At 39.5% G+C, this 21,696-nt stretch overlaps 1 protein-coding gene across 2 annotated transcripts in view; it reads left to right on the top strand.

Annotated features, from left to right (window-relative positions):
* The window catches only part of LOC307164258 (uncharacterized protein), a 100,474-nt gene that overhangs the window by 60,089 nt on the left and 18,689 nt on the right, over positions 1-21,696 (top strand). The window contains exons 1-2 of one of the 2 annotated variants that reach the window (XM_079880857.1): positions 371-919; positions 1,790-2,133. The exons of the other annotated variant lie outside the window; for it this stretch is intronic. Coding sequence (XP_079736983.1) covers positions 2,016-2,133 — 118 coding nt within the window. The 5' untranslated portion in view covers positions 371-919; positions 1,790-2,015. Of the gene's footprint in view, positions 1-370; positions 920-1,789; positions 2,134-21,696 lie in introns of those variants that run through there. 2 annotated transcript variants of the gene reach the window in all.

Raw genomic sequence — 21,696 nt, 5'->3', positions numbered from 1 at the left:
TAAAAGAAAAATCTATAATTTTGACCCAAACAATGTTTTGTTGGCTATTGCCACAAATATAGGCTACCCGTGCAACATAAGACTTTATGATGAACTGAAACCAGACTGGTTTTGTGATCCAGGGTCACTTTTGTGCGCTTTCATGTTTTGCGCTATGGTCAAAAACTTTGCATCCGTTAGTTTTCAATGCATTTCGTTTCAATGTATGGTATTGCGTTTGTTAAAAACACCAATCACTATGTTTATTGGTTGAGTTGATGACCGTTTGGACGAATCTGGGCATGGGGGTGGGACTAGCATCAACAATCGTTCCTGTTTGGCTCAGAGAAAGAAACCACGTGTGTTTCCTTGACGAATCGCTGCTGCAGATTTTGATGACGCAATCACCGGCACTACGGAGCCACTGAATGACCGATAGAAACAACCGTGATAACAAACAAAGGGAAAGCTGAGAATCTCATCTTTACGGTGCATTTTAAAGCATACAGATTGGATTAGCGAATCAAAAGTTATTAAACATTTTAGAACGATAGTTATTTTATGCCGCCGGCGGCTGTATCGGTCTTCAAGGGTTTAACAACAGGAGTATAAAAGACTGATGAACTGATTTCCTCTTGGGATACTGATACGCCAGTTCCCCCGACGCCTAGAAGCCCAGAGCTGCGGACAAGAAACCCCAAGCAGAAGATAAGAAGCCCAGAGCAGTTACTAAGTTACACTTTTGATTCAAAACGTGATTATTGTATGTTATACTTAAACGATTAAGTTTTATTTGCCTTTATATTTTTGTTTATTATAAAAAGAATAGTAATTAAAAGAAATGTAATTGGTTACAAAATCTGCCTACTGAGACTTAGATTTATGATGCTGGAAGACTTTTAATGAGAACATACCACAGAGGAGTCTTCTGACCAGATTTGTAAGTACCTTTTGAATGCTTATGGTTTAGGTCAGATTTGACTTTCTTTACCTTACCTGAGAATAAAAAATAAATAGGTAAAAGGTGTTCAGAGTAAAGTACACACCGTAAAACAATTTCATTATTCATGTATGCTGATGTCTTCAGATCTCCTGCAAATTGACACTTAAAGCTCATTTCATTGGTGTCAATAGACTGAGGGTAATTGTTGGTTTCATAGACTGTAAAAAAATATGGACGAAACCCCTTCGCTCTCTTCCATTGGTGAGAAGTGAAGCCCCCAGTGTCCCGATATAGCGCTGACCTGCGCTGTAGTGAGCAGGAAGTAAAGCTGCGAAATCAAGGCCCCGCCCTCACTCTTGGTGTGAAATAATTAATTATAGAAATTTAGATATTAAATGTAAAGCTCCTATCTCCTCAGTCCTCTGAAGATCACAAAAATCTGTTGGTGCTTCAGTGACTACTTCGCTCAGAGAACCTCTTAATCACAGCTGTCAATCATGACGTCACACCACCGTTTTTATAGCATCAAATAACTAACTAAAAACAAACTTATTTTAAAAACGAACACTTGAATTTACATCAGCGTGATAAAAAACTACAGTAAATGACAGAAACCACCTTCGGAAAAAAGATATTTTAAGTGTAATTAAATTGTTTAGTTGGTCTCAAGTCCCGTTGAATAACACGGGAGGCGGGGTTTATGACCTATTCTAGGACCAGTCACTGGGGGGCGATCAAAACGTTTTGACTTCACTTTTCAGGGCTTGTGCAGCACGCTTGGTTGGTTTTTATATAGAGATACAGACATTCTTAGATATGTCATTTAGTATTAAAACAAACTCAGTAACTGATAACTTTGATTTTCAGCTCCTACTACAATTCATCATCATTGAAGCCCCTCCCACATCAATCACATCATCAGTGAAGCTCCTCGCACAGCAATCACATCATCAGTGAAGCTCCTCCTACAGTGAAATTCATCATCAGTGAAGCCCCTCCCACATCAATCACATCATCAGTGAAGCTCCTCCTACTGTAATTCTCCAATAAATGCTGGAATATTCCCATCAGTCTACAAGTGAAGACGAGCACAATGCATCAGGAAGAGCTGATATCTGTAAAGACTGAGTTTATTAAAGAGGACAGTGAGAACATGAGTGATCCAGAACCCTGCAGAATGAAACACACTGAAGATCCTGAAGAACAAAGAGGTTGGTGTTTGTTCTTCATTCATTCATGGTAAACTATGAAATAGAAGAATATTTTCTTTCTTGTTTGTTTGTTTACCACAAATGGTCAGTAAAGGGAGGTTTGAGAAACTGTTATATTGATTGTCAACATCAGGTCCAACTAAATATTTTAGCTGTTTTATTTTACATTTATAACTGGCTCACATTTTTTGCAACCATGTTACCAAACATTTTGACATTTCTCAATATAGTTTGCTAAGTATTGACATGATTTGATATGGATTGTTTTGCATATACTATATTAGATAAAGTACAGGGCAAATGTTCTCAAGGAAAGAAAATCTCTCAAATAATGCTGTAAACTACACATAGGAGTCAGTTTGTACTACATTAATATAATATTGAAGGTTAAAATTCACTGATTTGTATACAAATAGCGCTGGGAGATATATCGCACGATATTGTTATGCGCATCTCATCAGTAAAGCCGGTTCCTTGATTAGTAGTAAATCGCCATCACCTGCTTTCAGATGGAGCGGCATTTACTACAACGAGCCGTAGTTAACTGACAAGCTGAGCCACATTGCATCAAAATCGCGGATGTATCGCCAGCGATATTTAATGCGATATGGCTCAGCTTGTCAGTTAACTACGGCTCTTTGTACACAGCAAAAATTCCAGTGTTAAATTAACACTCCTGGGAGTGTATATGAGTCCACACTCAAGAGTGTTGAAGTTAATGATATAATTAAGTGATTAATTTAGTGATGATTAAACATTATTGAAGACACCTGATGTTAAAGGAGAACTCCGGTCAATTTTAACATTGAGCTCATTTTTTTGTACATTTGGAGTGCTGTCAATACAGAGAACAACGACAAAAATCGGTGTTGCCTATAATATTCTATTTTTAAAATTTGCACCCTGTTGACTTCAATGGGGCAAGTTTGAAACCTGCTTATAGCCTCTTAAAGGGTTAGTTCGCCCATTTAAGACATGAAGTTGTATGCAATCCTTACCAGCACTATAGTGCATACACACTGACCCACTCTGTGGTCACCTCCCTGGTCAGAGTTCTGGCCGCTCGAAGTTTTTCAAGAAAGTATTCCCGGTTAGTTTCCGGGGCCTCAAAACTGTGCATTTTTACGTGAAAAAATTATATGCGTTTCAAAGCTTGATTAATTTACATCACAAAAAACACTCCGGGCAAAATTCATACCTCAGTTTTAATCGGCACTATTTTCTTTCCATTTCTATCAATCCGCGCTGCTGTCAACATTAATTACTGCGCCAAGTCGAAGTGCTTCCAAGCACTTGCTATGGTATTCCGCCATACAATATAGTTATCCATTTTACACGCTTAGAAAAGCGCAACGTTTTGTTTTGTGTCACCGTCCTAGGTCGAGTTACACTACGCGAGTAACTGTTTTTAAATAGGGAAAACGTGGAGGTGTTTGGTAGCTTCTCTGCTTGGCCCATATTGAATGAACTGGGCTAAGCTAAGTGCTAACAAATTTTCGCCGCAAGACAGAGCGATTTAGTGCACGCACTGAGACGAGAGAGGTATGTATCAACTCGTCTTAGTTAAGGGAATAACAGTTTAATATGAAAAAACGGTGGAGTATACCTTTAAGTGTAGATTTGAATGTGAGTACTTCTACTTTAACTCGAGTACATTTCTAATGAAAAAACTGTACTTTTACTAAGTTACGTTGGGCAACATTCCTCTCGTTACTTTATTTTAATGCAATATGTGTTATTAAATGCGTAGTTTATAGGGGTGGCACGGTACATGAAAAAACATCCGAACCGTTCGGTTCGCTTGTCTTGGATTGATGCGTGTGTGCGTCGCGCGGTTCGCACGGTTCGACGCATGCGCAATGTAGCCTCGTGCCCGTGCTAATACTGCTAAATCATAAATCAGACATATGTAGAATAACATTACAATGTCCAGCAATCGATTTAAATAGTACACTGGGTTAAAGACATTTAATGAGGTCTACTCCACTATATGTTGTTTTTTTCACATGAATAAATAGGCTAGATCGACTGTTCCACGTACCGGTATGTACTTTAATGGTCCAGTGGCAGAACTTGCCAAGCGTGTCAAAGGTTCTGAGTTCTAATCTGCACTGAGTGCACTCGTGTGTATATATATGTTTTTCTTTTTCATCAAACCCGATTATGTTTATCAGCGGTTGTATATCAAGCAGGGACAGATTTGTATGAATTTTGTTTTGTGATTTCATCGGAACGAATAGAGTACACTGTCAGAAACAGGGGTACAGCAGGAGTCCATTTCTGTCCCCCAAGGTACATATATGTCCCCAAGCATTAAAAGGTTCAAATATATACCGTTTCTTTTAAAGGTTAAGGTACAATATCAAAAGACAGCCTCTGCTAAGTATTTTTTTTTTTTTTTTAAGGTTTTAATGATACCTTAATCATTTAAGGTATATTTTAACTTATCACTATATCCGAGTAGCCTTGAAATAAAGGAAATAAAATGTTTGTAAGTCAATTTACTGATATTAAATACTGATAAATATTAAACACAGCAAAAACTCATTTAAGTCTGAGATTAGACTTTAAATGAGTTCAGTAATTCAGGTCAAATTATGATTATGTCAAAACATAACCAGCACCACCTGATCAACTTTTCTCTTTGTTCATCTGGCAGTTATAACTCAGATACAACAGCCAAACAAAATCTAAAGTTAATGATTTAAGGGTCAAGAGCCCAACTAAAGCAAACACTGATCACCATAATGGTGTCTTAAAAATAGATTTTCTCCTTCAGTGATTCTGCTTGTTAACATCAGGTGTCTTCAATAATGCTCAATCATCACTCAATGAATCACATAATTATCTCATTAACTTTAACACTCTTGAGTCTGGAGTCATATAAACTCCCAGGAGAGTTCAATTAACACTGGAGTGTTTGCTGTTGGACCTCAAGGTATATACAGTACCAGTCAAAAGTTTGGAAACATTACTATTTTTAATTTTTTTGAAAGAAGTCTCTTATGCTCATCAAGCCTGTAGTTAAAAAAAAAAAAACAGTAATATTATGAAATATTATTACAATTTAAAATAATGGTTCTTTTTTAATATACTTTAAAATGTAATTTATTTTTGTGATGCAAAGCTGAATTTTCATCAGCAAGTACTCCAGTCTTTGGTGTCTTATGATCCTTCAGAAATCATTCTAATATGCTGATTTATGATCAATGTTGGAAACAGTTGTGCTGCTTAATATTTTTTTTATAACCTGAGATACTTTTTTCAGGATTATTTGATGAATAAAAAGTTAAAAAGAACTGTATTTATTTAGAATAGAAATCTTTTGTAACAATATACACTACCGTTCAAAAGTTTGGGAACAATAACTATTTTTTTTTTTAAGAAATTAGTACTTTAATTCAACAAGGATGCGTTAAATTGATAAAAGGTGATGGTAACGATTTATATCGTTAGAAATGTTTTTATTTTGAATAAATGCTGTTTTTATGAATAAATGCTGTTAACGTTTTACTCATCAATGAATCCTGAAAAAAGTATTCCAAAAAAAATATATTAAACAGCACATCTGTTTCCATCATTGATAATAACTGAGTATCAAATTATCATATTAGAATGATTTCTGAAGGATCATAAGACACCAAAGACTGGAGTACTTGCTGATGAAAATTCAGCTTTGCATCACAAAAATAAATTACATTTTAAAATATATTAAAAAAGAGAACCATTATTTTAAATTGTAATAATATTTCATAATATTACTGTTTTTTTTTTTTTTTTTTTTTTTAAACTGCAGGCTTGATGAGCATAAGAGACTCCTTTCAAAAACATTTAAAATAGTAATGTTTCCAAACTTTTGACTGGTACTGTATATGTAACTTTTTGAGGATCAAAAAGCATTAAAAGTTACATGTACCGTTTCCTTTAAAGGTTAAGGTACAATATTGTACCCTTGAGGGTACAGCCGCAGTGACAAGCCATTGTACCCCTAAAGGTACAATTATGTACTTTATTTTCTGAGAGTGTAGCCTAGAGTCTCCTCAACGGATTGAAGCGTGTGTCCGAGTGAAGAATGTGCGGCCGCTGCTGTGTGTGCGCGAGCCAGGAGAACAGTGTATCAGCGCCACTGATCGCAACGGCAACGAGCACTTTGATCACTTGATTAAAAAAACACATTTCAGCGCTAGATTGCTTCTTATTTAACAAACGAACGAAACGAATACTTTGCTAGTTAACTGGAAATGTTTTATTTATTTGTATTGGTACATCTGTGCTGGGAGATAATATCAACCCTGGCAAAAAATGGTGGGGACATGTCCCACCCGCAAATTACGCCTATGATGACGAGACACGAGGAGAAATTGACAAATAACTGTCCGACACAGCCCACGTAGCTCTCACTACAGATGATGGACCTCCAGGGCCACTGAAAGTCTCCTCAGGGTGACTGCTCACTCATATTACTTCAGAATGGGAAAGGAGAAGCTGCGTTTTGCAAACACACCCCATTTATTAAATAAATTAATTAATTAATAATTAGATAATTCAGCTATATATAATATGTGTTAAAAGTGTTAAAAATTAAAAGAAAAAACAACAAGAACCATACAGAACCGAAAACCATGACCCTAAAATCGTGATATAAACCGAACCGTGGGTTTTGTGAACCGTGCCACCCCTAGTAGTTTATTCCAAGCGCGCTGTATCTTTTTTCTTGGCTTGAGTGATGCTCAATTCACAAAAGAATCACTCATTTGAGTCGATTCTGTTCAAAGACTTCATCAAATAAGTCGACAGATCTGTCTAAATCGGTTCGTGAATCAGAATGATCTGTTCAGTTTCCTACACGCACTGAATCATCAGGAGCAATTTCAATTCACACTCGACTCGGAGTCGTAACAGGAAGATTTAAGAACATAAAGAGCGTAGATGAAGTGGCCGTGGACCTACAATACAGTCAAGTGAGAGCAAATCTTCAAATGCATCATATTTTTGACAGCGATGAAGATCTTTAATAGTTGAACATCTTCTGTCTGTGAATGAATGATTCCACAGGACGATTCGATTTAATTTCACTCAGGTATTACATTTTACAACCAAACAGATTATTACGCCACGATAGCACTACTAGAAAGTATGTCATTACCCGTTTTTTGGACATATACATTCATTTATACATTAAATAAGCTACCATTGCCCACAGTTTATGAACACCCGCCATCCCACTACGCAGGTAGTTTGTGTGTATTGTTGCGCAGTGGCGTGCGAACTCGACTTGCCTGCCGTAGACACAGTTAACCAGTTTAAACATGCTTGCAGAAATATACATTTGATTATATTTTGGAGAACAGAGAGAAGAAGATCCGTCGATGTACATTTTTTTGTGTGTGTGTGTTCAGATGTTAAGGAGCGGTCATGAGCGTGAGCACATGTGAAGAGTTTTAACTCTTTCTTCTCTGTCAATTACATGCCTTTGAATGCAACACTCTGCAGATGCACTTTATTTCGACATTGTCTAATAATCCAAATGTAGTTTTATAAGTTACTATTATACAAACCAAAGGACAGGCAATGATTTTCAGGCTATACATATGGCAGAAATAATGCTTGTCTCTTCTGTTTTGTTGCAAAGATAGGCTATCTACTTTTTTATTTTTTATTTAAATGGCTATTATTATCATATCTAAATAATATAATTTTATATATGACGACTTCAGATGCAAAAGCCTCTAAATATCATCTGAAACTTTCTTCTAAAAGAGCACTTTTATCAAGCTTGTATGTTTATGTCAGTTATTTCACTGAAATGGCAAAAAAAAGTACCTATTAATTGTAATTAAAGTGAAATTACTGAACTTAAATATACAAGCTTGATAAAAATGCTTGTGTTTATATATATATGAAAAGTTCAGATGCAAAAGCCTCTAAGTGCCATCTTAAATTTTCTTATAGGATGATCATTTTTATAAAGCTTGTACTGTGCCATTTAAGTGAAATTACTGAACTTAAATATACAAGCTTGATAAAAATTATCATTCTATAAGAAAATTTCAGATGCGACTTAGAGGCTTTTGCATCTGAACTCCTCATATATAGGCTTATATGATCCTAAGTAACTTGCTATTTGAGTAGTTTTTTCATTGGATACTGTTTTACTCTTACTGAAGTAACTCTTAATATTATTACTTTTACTTTTAGTAAATATTTCTATAAGTACTTGTAATTTTACTTGAGTACAGTTTTTGGATACTCTACCAAAGTCCTTTTAGGCAAGTCGTGCCACTCGGCCGCCATCTTGGCAACGCCTCCGGGCAGCTATTTCGGACTAACAAGACCAGGCTCCTATCTAAATGAATGGGCAGAGAGTCAGAACTGCACTTTGCACTGGTCACCGGGACATAAAAACTGCATGTATAGAAACAGCAGTAAAATATGACAAAAATCGCTGAAAACGTTTGATGACTTTGCCCCAAAATAAGGTTTAAAACGCCTTTTTCCCCACAGGTTATACTTTTACTACGCATGCGCAAGGGTTCACGTTCACGACACCAACTTCATTTACGTCTCTATCCAGAATGCCGGTGTTGTGCCAAGCACTTAAACAATTATATGTATTTAAATGTCTGAAACCTAAAATCAACATTATGTGGTTAAAACACTGAACAGTTGTGATATAGCCTATGACAAGCGCTGAGCGCGTCCGTCTTTGGCTCAGCGCCAGTCACAGCGCGAAAGCACAGGTTGAATATGGCAGTTATGTCACGTCACTGTACATTCGCTCCTTATGGTCAGCTGCTTACTGTTAAAAGCAGATGATTGGCTTTCCAGCGGGAGGGGCGGGACATGTGCATACAACCGCCATCTTTGCCGTTACGGGTTTTCCTTATATAATTGTATTGAGGATTGAGGAAGTGGCATGTCTCTTATATAAATTGTCTCTGACTCTACCCACCTCTGGCCCTACCTCATACACACACACACTACTCAAACCTTCCATAAAATAATCATTCATAGTTCAAAGGGTTGAATCACGGGCTTCTTTGCACAGGATATGCGCTGTGAGAAACACGCTTTGCTTGATGATGCGCTTGCAGTGTGTGTTCTCCAATGACAGTATTTTTCAGAGGTGGACAGTAACAAAGTACATTTACTTGAGTACTGTACTTAAGTACAGTTTTTGAGTATCTGTACTTTACTTGAGTATTATTTTTTCTGGAAACTTTTTACTTTAACTTCACTACATTTGAAAGAGAAATATCGTACTTTTTACTCCACTACAATTCTGTCAAGGTCCTTGAGTAGAAAGTAACATCAGTCAGTGGATGATTTTGGTTGCAGGGGTTGCATTTTGGTTGGAAATGAAAGTAGGGTTGACATCAGAACCCTGCATCTGAACCCGACGTCAGATTGACGCTGGATATTGATTGAAAATAAAAGTCGGGTTGACGTCAGAACCCGACTGATTTTGGTTTCTGACGTCAACCCGATTTTCATTTTCAACCACAATACAACGTCTGTCCAACGTTGGAGATCAACGTCAATCTGACATTGGATTCTGACATAAACCTGATTTTCATTTTCAACGTTGGGTTTGGTTTTCTAAATGCGAATTTTGTCACTTTTTTCGAGCACACTAGCTTATAGATAACAGTAAGGCTAACATATTCATACTAAAAGCCAAAAAACTTTAAATAGGGCAATATTTGAGGGAACAGCCATTTGGGTGTCCGAAACCATTGTGGACGTTATTGAGTGCACTTATTCAATCTCACATTCAATCCCACTACTGGAACTGTGTTCTAGAAATAAATTTGATATTGATATGAGGCATATATATGAGGCATATTGGTATGCAGGCATAGATTCAGAGGCATACGGTACTTTAAGTATTACATACAACAATGCAACAATAATAAAACAATGCATTGACATTTACTTTTTACTTCTGATACTATTTTTAAAGTATTTTTAAAAACGAGTACTTCTGTACTTTTACTTAAGTAAAAATAGGTCTTTACAACTTTTACTTGTAACGGAGTAATATTTGACCAGTAGTATCTATACTTTCACTCAAGTAAGAAAGTTGTGTACTTCGTCCACCTCTGGTATTTTCCTTAAAAATGCTCTACGAAGACATCATTTATGATTTTGGGAATGCAGAGGGATTATATATTAAAACTATGAAACTCAATGACAGACGGCTGCTTTCGATTTCAAATACTAAGGGACTGTTCGTTTTTTATTTAAAGGGGCATTCCACCCATTTGAACATTGTTTTTTATTTAAAGTGGGTCATATATGTAGTCGAAATGTAAAATAAATTTTGAATTTGGTGCCTTCGTGACAGAGGAAAGACCAAAAATAAGTTCAGGACGCATTTGTATGAAAAACAACAACTCCCACAATGCACCACATTGCACAGCTCTGCAAGCCACTCCCACTAATCCAAAAAGCGCATATCTGCCTATAAAAGAAAACACTCTTCCGTCTACAAGGCTAGCTACCACCAGAGCTTGAAATTCATTTCACACAAAATGTCTAGTTAGTTGGCGAACTCATTAGTGCATTACTCCTCGTTTGCATTTTGTTTCGAAAAGGTGAATTATTGCATGTACCTGGATGTTCAGTCAGAACATATGCGGTGCGAAACTAAGATAGTTCACAACACAAACGTCCGTGTCCTCGTCTGATTCAGAGATTTCGTCCAGGAGAAATTGTCATCGTTGAAATTCTTTGCCGCAGACCGACTCTATCTCTGTGTTCGTAGCGGTTCGTAGTTGCATAGTGAGATCACCGGCGCTGCCAGTCCGCCCTAACTCGAGCCAGTCCGGCTCCTCGTCCGCGGCAGGCAGGTCTTCTGCCTCGGCTGCTCTTCGCTATAATGCGGCTTGTAAAGGTAGTCACAAACTTGTGATCTGTAGTCAAAAAAGACTTGACCCTCCCTTCGCCAGCAATAAATTTTTCTATGACCCTCTAAAATGATTGTGAAAAGAGACGTGACCCTCCCCGATAATTTATTGATTAGGCCTACTTAGGGCTGGGCGATATGGCAAAAAAAAAATCTATTTTTTTTTCATAAAGTTTGACCGATTCACGATTTCGATTTTTTTTATTTTTTTTTATTGTGTAACTAGTCAACTTAAAACATTACAACAACATGACTTAAGTAACATTCTCTTTGTAAGTAACTTGAAAAACCATTTGGTTAAGGAACATTGTATTTTTAATGGCAATGCCATACTTGGTCAACAAGGTGTAAATAAATGTAAAACAAATTCACGAGTTAAATATCTTTGCAGAAGATTTAAATGAAATATGAAAGTAAATATTGTGCAATTTGAATGAAACACTTTGTAGACCATCGTGCAAACATAAAGCATGTTAATGAACTGCGCTGCACAAGTGCGCATTTAAAAGTTCACGGCACAAAGCGAAGAAATGTTGAGCGCACAAATCCTAGTGTCTATCTGTCCAACAGTTTATTGATCATTTGTTTCTTCACAGTTTTAAATTCCAGTTATTGTGCGTTTGATGCCGATTTAGTCCTTGTGATGTGTGATCTAACAGGCACACGGTAGCGAGTCGTTTAAAAACAGCAACAAACTCCAACAAAATAAAGTCATTTTATGCAAATCCACAGCCTTTTCTCTACAGATCTAGCATTATAATGTGAATATCATATTGGAGAGAGTTTTACCGTGCATGTATGCTGCTGTAACCGGAAGAGGCGCGCGCGCTGTTTGAATACCGAATGGAGAATGACAGCCGCAGAGGAGGGAAAACGAGTTTACGTATACTTTATTGATGTAAATAGACTTCTGTCCCTCACATTAAGCTATGAAATAGGCTTCAGATGAAATTGTCACCCAAACTGACGTGAAAAGAGCGGGAGGCGCCGAAAAGCGCGCTGTTTGCTTCCCCGTACTTGGAAAGGAAGGAAAAATGCATCTCTTTGCCATCTGTAACCATGGTAACGTGCCGCCCGTTGTGGCCCTGTTGCGCGGGGACGGCGATTGTGGTTCCGTCCCGGGTTAACATGGTGACGGCTGTGATTATTCTGCCATTGGTGCAGTTACAATATCTATTTTTTTTATTAAAAAATCGCGATACCTCGATTTAATAAAAAAATAAATCGTCTTAAAACGTAAATTCGAATTAATCGAAAAAATCGAAAAAATCGCCCAGCCCTAGGCCTACTTCTGTACTGGGCTGGGTCTCCCAATAACGTTGTCTCTTAGCGCTCTACGAAGACTCTTAAGGTATAACTTGACTTGAGGTATACCGTTTCTAGGCGTGTTCCCCGAACTATACCTTAGGAAGCTGCTTAAGATAGGGTAAGTGTACCCATTAAGCCCATGCACTGTTTAAGCCCACTTTCAACTCTGAAGTCAAATTTAAAAAAAGAGAAAATAATATTTTATGCTGCTTTTTATTTTAACCAATCCAGTGATTTGTTACTTCCCTGGCATTTTTAATTGCATACCAATCGTTTTGTAGTGAAGATTATTTTTGTAAATTAACTTTTTTTTAGGATGGGCTTAAATGGTACAGTACCACAAAACGCATGCAAACTAGAGCCAACACAAGCTAACCTTGAATGAAAAAAAATTAACATTTCTCAATGTGGGCACAATGAAAATTACAATGATACTTAGTCCACAGTATATTTAAGCTCCATGCATGTATTTGTAAATGTATCTTACATTTTTAAAGGAAAACATTTTCTTTTTTCACCATTACTAACTAACATGGTTGTGGAAACACAATAAGAATGGAAACTAAAATATGGTAGTATCGAGCTACAGCGCACATACTATCAGCTGCAGTTCTGACGCCTCAGTCCCAATACTGTAAAACTTGACATACACTCACCTAAAGGATTATTAGGAACACCTGTTCAATTTCTCATTAATGCAATTATCTAATCAACCAATCACATGGCAGTTGCTTCAATGCATTTTGGGGTGTGGTCCTGGTCAAGACAATCTCCTGAACTGAATGTCAGAATGGGAAAGAAAGGTGATTTAAGCAATTTTGAGCGTAGCATGGTTGTTGGTGCCAGACGGGCCGGTATTTCACAGTCTGCTCAGTTACTGGGATTTTCACGCACAACCATTTCTAGGGTTTACAAAGAATGGTGTGAAAGGGAAAAACATCCAGTATGCGGCAGTCCTGTGGGCGAAAATGCCTTGTTGATGCTAGAGGTCAGAGGAGAATGGGCCGACTGATTCAAGCTGATAGAAGAGCAACTTTGACTGAAATAACCACTCGTTACAACCGAGGTATGCAGCAAAGCCTTTGTGGAGCCACAACACGCACAACCTTGAGGCGGATGGGCTACAACAGCAGAAGACCCCACCGGGTACCACTCATCTCCACTACAAATAGTAAAAAGAGGCTACAATTTGCACAAGCTCACCAAAATTGGACAGTTGAAGACTGGAAAAATGTTGCCTGGTCTGATGAGTCTCGATTTCTGTTGAGACATTCAGATGGTAGAGTCAGAATTTGGCGTAAACAGAATGAGAACATGGATCCATCATGCCTTGTTACCACTGTGCTGGTGGTGATGGTGTAAGGGTGTGGGGGATGTTTTCTTGGCACACCTTAGGCCCCTTAGTGCCAATTGGGCATCGTTTAAATGCCACGGCCTACCTGAGCATTGTTTCTGACCATGTCCATCCCTTTATGACCACCATGTACCCATCCTCTGATGGCTACTTCCAGCAGGATAATGCACCATGTCACAAAGCTCAAATTATTTCAAATTGGTTTCTTGAACATGGCAATGAGTTCACTGTACTAAAATGGCCCCCACGGTCACCAGATCTCAACCCAATAGAGCATCTTTGGGATGTGGTGGAACGGGAGCTTTGTGCCCTGGATGTGCATCCCACAAATCTCCATCAACTGCAAGATGCTATCCAATCAATATGGGCCAACATTTCTAAAGAATGCTTTCAGCACCTTGTTGAATCAATGCCACGTAGAATTAAGGCATTTCTGAAGGCGAAAGGGGGTCAAACACAGTATTAGTATGGTGTTCCTAATAATCCTTTAGGTGAGTGTACATTCACATCACATGTTAATACAGTTACACTCACAGGACACTGCACTTATTTGCCATCACAAAAGTTCATTATTTGCTTTAAAGCATTGCCGAGTAAACATTTCAGTAGCGTTCTGTTCTGACATGATGCACTTTTTCTGAGCGTGTACTGAAGTGCGCGCGCACTGTCAAACAGCGACAAACTGGATTTTTGTTGGGTCAGACCCATCTGATAGCGACGGGGGGCCAAGACTGCGAGAGCTACATGGAGTTACATAGAAACAATATGCACCAAACAAACCACTTTGAAATTTTGCTGTTTTGATGAATACAAAAGTTGGGTGACCCTCCCCCAAGACTAAAAAATGTTGGATGACCCCTCCCCTCAACAAAGAATAAAAAGACATGACCCTCCCCTATTTTCCTCCGGTGGTCCATTCCATAAATACCTAACAGTCCCTAATGTACTCTTCATGAAGAGTGATCATCTCTGTGTAAGGGGTTAAATGTGAAAATAGCCAAAGATACAACGTAGTTCCACAGAAAGTTTTTTATTACTCCACACTCTTCATTCCCCCGCAAAAACCATAGAAGAACAAGCAGTCTCGCTGACTCACGCGATAATACATTTACTCGCACATGAAGTTAACAATCTCCCTCTCTTCTTTAAATAAAAAAAAATAAACGGGGGACTTTGACATATTAAACATTGTCACCAAATACAAACGATTTTCAGAACACTGTAACATTTAAGTGAGCTTGAGTATTTAAACCAAAAAAACTGTACCAAGATAAATGCTCAATAGTCCAGATATTACAGTTTCCATACACCCTCATACAGCGCTTTAAGAAGCATAAGTGAGGTAGCACCTTTCTTCGTCAAACAGTCAGCAAGTTGTGACTTGCCTTCTGACCAACGCACTTCTTTGATTTTGTTAGCATGTAGGAGCTCTTTGACACCGCTTATTTCTAATCTTAGTCTTTTCTCTGTGACCTGTTTTGTAGACTTAAGAGCGTCAAACAGGGAATGGTTATCAGTAACACAAATAAGGGGGAGAGCATTAAGATCAGCTTTACCAGTGGTAAGCTCAGAGTAGAGCATAGCCAAGAACATAGCATTGTCAATACCATCTGACATGGCAAGGGTTTCTGCTGCCAGCGTGCTTCTTACCACACGTCTGATTTTCTTAGATTGCCAAAACAGGGGAGAGAATTTTCCTGTTTTTTCCATGAGGGCAATTAAAGCCCCTCCCTGTGTACCTCCATCTGGAAGATTGCCCAGTGAAGCATCACTGAAGACCACCAAACTCAAATCATCACTGTTGCCCAAGTGTTGAAACTTAAGTATGACCTTCTCTGACTTAAGTTTACGGATCACTTTGTTCACTTCATGTATGGACTGAACAGTAGCATTCTTAATGTTGGATGCTAGGCTACATGTGTCAAACATAACATCTGGTCTTGTCTGTTTAGCAACCCACAGAATCTGTCCTATTTTGGACTGAGTTGTTCTCTTTCTTTCTCGTTTAGTGGAGCCTCTCTCTGTACAGCACGTGCTGCCTGTAAGTGAACTGGTTGTAGGTTTTCAATGTAACTGTGTTGATGCACCTGCACTACACCACCCACAGTAGCAATGTCCATCCCCACGTATGAAAAACTGTCATGCTCTTCACGACCCACGTGAAATGCAGATTTAAGTACAGGGATGACATTAGTTACAAAGTGCTCTGAACCTGCCCAAAAAAAATCATCCACATGGCATGCCAGTACTCCTGTCACCTCAGACTGCTCATTCTGCCAATAAAACACTGCAGGATCAACCCGTGACATTTTACCACCACTGTTCAGCATGAGTTCTTTGACCTTGTTGTACCAGTAGAGAGAAGCGTCTGCAAGTCCATACACACATTTCTTTAGTTTCCACAATGCATTGTCCACGCCTGCTTCTGGTGGAGGACGAATGTAAATGTCTCTTGAGAGTTCCATTCCCTGCAAAAAGGCAGACTTAATATCCATAGAATTTACTTTCCATCTGTTTTGACAAATAACAGTTAACAGCAGCCTGAGTGACTCTGATGCACATGTGGGAGAATCTTTTTGTAATTCATGAATATTGACTTCTTCAAAACCTCTCGCCACAAGGCGAGCTTTGGGAACAATACCATTAGAAGTCTCCTTCAACGTACAGACCCATCTAGTAGAAATACATTTCTGACCCTTGTCTGTGACCTCTTCGTAAACATTATTAATTTGCCATTTTTCAATCTCTTGCTGTTTAGCAGCATCAAAAGAGATGTCTTTGGTAATGAGTACATCAGCATCGGTGTTATCACATTCAGTGAGAAGATCATCAACTTGTGACATGTCTAAAGCTTCCTTTTGACCCTCGCTGCCATTTGGTTCAAGATACTGCACATTGTACCAGTTTTTATATTGCCCTTTTGCTTTTCCTGCTCTGCCTAAAACTCTGGCAGTGTGCTTAGTACCATCATCTCTGTTTGTAAATGTCACTGTCTGACCTGTTCTCAGTTTGACAACAGTGGAACCCACTGTATTAGTAGCATCACTCTCTGTCTCATTAGTTTGTCTCATGTCTTCTCTATCATCTGTTTCTGTGTTTTCAGGGATTTGCACGTCTCCATTAACACTCATTTCATCATCAGAATTTTCTAACACATCCGTGTGTATTACATTTTCATTCTCTTTACTATTTTCAGGAATATCAGGTAGTACAGGTTTATCCTCATCCTGTGCATTGACTTTATTCAGCCTGGACTGGTGTACTCTGACAAGAATCCCACCATGTCTGATAAACACTACAGAGCCATCCTGACCGATAACTACAGCAGGGCCTTTCCACTCTGTACTGTCTGCTCGTTTGTAGTACACTCTGTCTCCTGTCTCATACTTTTCATCTGTAGGCCTGAGCTGCTTTCGTAAAGCTCTTCTTATTCTTTCTGAGCATTCCACCTCTGTGAATGCTCTTCTGGAAGCATGCAATGCTGCTAGGTGCTGTCCTACTCTAGTACTCATAGAAGTGCTCTCTAGAGCAGGCAGTTTATCAACCAAAACGGAGGGAAGATTAGGACTGTGACCAAACACAAGCTGGTGTGGACTATAACCATGCACATTGATCATACTGTTTTTGGCCATTAGAGCCCAGTCTAGAGCAGTCTGCCAGCCACACCCGTTTTCCCTTTTCACCTTCAGGAGGATCTCAGTCAGTGTCATGTTGTGTCTCTCCAGCAGCCCGTTGCTCCAAGGACTGTATCCCGCTGTAGTCTTCATCTCAGTGTTGAATTTTTCTGCCATCTCTCTTATCTCCTCATTGTTGAACTCGCCACCGTTATCTGTGTATATTCGTTTAGGGGCACCATGAACACTTATCCACGAGTGGATGAAGGAGTTGACTATCTCCGAGGCTTTCTTTGTTCTCACAATGTTTCCAGCGCTGAATCGTGTGAAGTGGTCGATGATGTGGAGGTACCATACGCCAGGTTCCAGCTCGTGTAGATCCATTGCCACCGTCTCATTGTACTCTGAGGCTAAAGGCAAACCAACAGCAGGCCTGGGCTTGGTCCTGCTATATCTTTGACATACCTCACAGTCACGAATGATCTCTTGCAGAATAACTGGACAGTCTTTGTCAGTATTTCCAGAGCTGAGGATGAGCCTCTGCAGCCGGTCTGCGGAGGCATGGCCAAACTGCTTGTGAAGCTTCAGGAGAACTTTACGCTTCTCTTTTGTAGACATCTCTGCTGTGACGACAGGACTTCACTTTCATTGGTGTCCGCTTCAGTATTACCATCTTTAATGTCACCACAATAGTGTCCCGAACTAGTGAGCTCAAGAGGCACTGGTTGTTTGAACATGACAACTCTGTCATTCTCCATGTCTAAAACAGTTCCTGCTCTCTTTAGAGACATTTTGCTCAGCAGTAAAGGAATATCAACAGGAACAACTTCCGTTTCAATGTGACATTTTGTTTGTCCGATCTTAGCAGGAAGCTTCACCTTTCTGTTGGAGTGTACCACCTGACCGTCACCAAATCTGAAAGGTCTGCTGCTTGAAGATTCTGTTTGCAGCATTTTACTCATTTGGCTTTGGCTCAGGTCTTTCATGTAACTATCCAGCCACTTCTCACCACAAACTGTACGTGTGCATGCAGTGTCAATAATAGCTGATCCCAGTGATTCAGTTAGGAAGATCTCAGAGTCCGTCATGACTTTTGTAAATAGTGTAATGTTACACTCTTCCATATCTTCTGCTAGCTTTACTTCATTTCTCCGATGAGGACAGTCTTTGGCCCAATGGTACGTGCTCTGACAAATGACGCATTTTGTTCTCTTACCATATTTGTCGAGTGGGTTTGTACCTTGCTGTGGCTGCCGCTGTCTGCTCTGTGGCGGGCCGTTGTTCCGTCTGAATTTGTCCGGTGGCCTCTGCTCCGTGAAAAACGCTGCATCTTGAGTCTTGCTGCCGCCGCTTGCTCCACTGGATTTTCCTCCGAAAATCCGCTTCAACGCTGACTTCATGGATGCGAATGTCAGATCCGTGCACGCTGTAAGTGCTAGCTGCCTACTCTTCTCCTCGAGACAAGCCGTGTCCAGGAGTTTAAACGCTAACACAGCGTCAGGCAGGGTCATGTTGTATTTCTTCATGCGGTTGTATCTCTGCTCGAAGTCTATGATGTAGTCCGTCATGGACACCGCACTGTCTTTGGAAATCGAGTCGAAATGAGAGTATGCTTCATAAGCGCGGTCTTTTTCTTCTCTCAAGAATATCGCGTCCAGCTTAGCTAGCAAGGTTTCCATACCGTCATCTTTGTTTAGATCGTTCGCGGGTATTTCCAAAGCGGTCTCTCTGGCTCGCCCCTCGAGCCCCAGCACCACCGCGAGTGCCTGCTTCTTTTCTAAGTCCGTAACAAGTCTCCACATACTAACTTCATTTTTCCAGCACTCGTATGGTCGGGCTTCGTCAAGCTTAGGCGGTACTCTGTAGTTGGAAACCATCCTCTGCTACCATTGAAAATAGCCAAAGATACAACGTAGTTCCACAGAAAGTTTTTTATTACTCCACACTCTTCATTCCCCCGCAAAAACCATAGAAGAACAAGCAGTCTCGCTGACTCACGCGATAATACATTTACTCGCACATGAAGTTAACAAAATGTACTTGCATTTCAAAATGCTTTCATGATTCAAAATGAATGTAAACACAGTAAGTTACGTCTTTAAGCCGGGATTAAACATAAAGGAAATTTTTATTTTTTATATCAAAATAGATCTATGTGTTATTTTGAATGTAGCCTATTAAATCTCCTGCTGTTTATGATGTCATCTGTTATAAACAACAACAGTTCATCTGAAAAATAACAAATCTTGAATTAAAATGTTATGGCACTGTTGTATACAGTGGTCGACCAATATATCGCCAAGGCCAAGATATCGGCTAATTTGCCATTTTAAAAAATCGGGGGGGGGGCAGGGTTTCATATTATTGTAGGATTTGAGGGCGAAACAAAAACAAATTAATCTTCCAGGTGAATTGTTCAAACATAATACCACACAGGACTCAACATTCCAGATCCCCAAATCACTAATCCAGAACCATAAAAGAAGGCTCCAGCCAGTCTACCTAAGAACTTTATGGCCATGCGGGCTTCAAAGAGATGAGCCCAACTAAAGGAAGAACGTGTCAATGTTAGATTGGAATAGAATAGAATAGAATAGAATAGAATAGAATAGAATGAGGCATTTATATAGCGCTTTTATATACTACTGTACGCCCAAAGCGCTTTACAATCATATCAGGGGTCTCTCCTCAACCACCACCAGTGTGCAGCATCCACTTGGATGATGCGATGGCAGCCACAGAACACCGGCGCCAGTGCGCTCACCACACACCAGCTATAGGTGGAGAGAGGAGAGAGAGTGATAGAGCCAATTCAATGTAAGGGGATTATTAGGAGGCCATGATTGGTAAGGACCAATGTGTGGAATGTGGCCAGGACACCGGGGTTACACCCCTACTGTGCTCTTTACGAGAAATGCCATGGGATTTTTAATGACCACAGAGAGTCAGGACCTCGGTTTTACATCTCATCCGAAGGACGGTGCTCTTTGACATAGTGTCCCCGTCACTACACTGGGGCGTTAGGACCCACACAGACCACAGGGTGAGCACCCCCTGCTGGCCTCACCAACACCTCTTCCAGCAGCAACCTGGTTTTTCTCAGGAGGTCTCCCATCCAGGTACTAACCAGGCTCAGCCCTGCTTAGCTTCAGTGGGCAACCAGTTTTGGGCTACAGGGTGATATGGCTGCTGGCCATAGACTGATTGGTTCAGAGATGGCAAAAGCTCGGTGCTCAATCAAGATAACGGCAGAGGAGCTGCTGGACTCCACACAAACACAAAACAGACCCCGGTCTCCTTAAGGAGACCTCTGAATGACCCAGAGTTTTATAAATCACTTCAAACCAAAGAGACTGAGACTTTGACTCATAAAAATACATACAATTATCCCAGAACAATTTTCGATGGACTTCTCTCGTGTCAATTTTCTTTCTTTTCTTAGTTCTCTTATTTTCTGTTGTGAGTCTCAGTTCTAAGTTAAGTTTTGTGGCAAGATTTCGGTCTACATTCTTCTGCAAAGCCAGCTTCAACAAAGACTTTCAATCAGTCCGCCAGCACACCATGTGATTGGCCGCCCCACACACAAGGACACCAGCCAACGGACCGGGAAAACCCCTGTCACACAACAAAGGGAATCCCCAAAAGCAAAGACGCAAGTAACCTCCAGACTAAAAGCTGAACTGGTGTATTGTATTGATTTAACTACCCGCCTAAGAAGGGTTTAATTAACGCTTGATGGTTCGTTCAGGTTATGTCTTATAAGTGCATATAGAAACTTGGGATTTCATCATCTCGCTCTTAAAACTCATTCTTTCCTCATCCTTTCTATCTATCTATCTATCTATCTATCAAAAAAACAATTTCGATCAACCAGTAGTTGTATATTTTTAATGTTTATTGCATTAAATAATTGTGTCATTGATCAAATATTTTTAGTAGTTCTCTTGACAGAAACATGGGATTTGTGCCTATAATGTTTTAAAAGTAATAATTGGAAGATCTATGTTCCTCATTCATGAAGATTTTCAGGGACATTTTATGGGCTCAGTTTATGTCCTTTGACTTTATAATCATATTTCACACGTTGGTTGAAGAAGGGAAGAATGCAGGATCTTAATTGCAGGATTTATTTAAACAAACTCTAATACTCACAAACTGGATCAAAAGAAACATGAACAGAACAACCAAACATATAGCAACAACAACAGACAAGGAACAGACTGAAACACATTGCTTAAATACACAGAACAGAAGACTGGAAAGCGAGACACAGCTGGGACAAATTAACTCATAACTAATTAACAAGACGGGGATTAAATCACAGAGTCACGTGGGCAAACTGGGTGTCACAGGCAAACATAACATTCATGAACACAGAC

Source organism: Squalius cephalus (genome assembly GCF_949319135.1).
Source record: "Squalius cephalus genome assembly, chromosome: 1".
Taxonomy (NCBI): domain Eukaryota; kingdom Metazoa; phylum Chordata; class Actinopteri; order Cypriniformes; family Leuciscidae; genus Squalius; species Squalius cephalus.
This window is presented reverse-complemented; position numbering and strand designations above follow the sequence as displayed.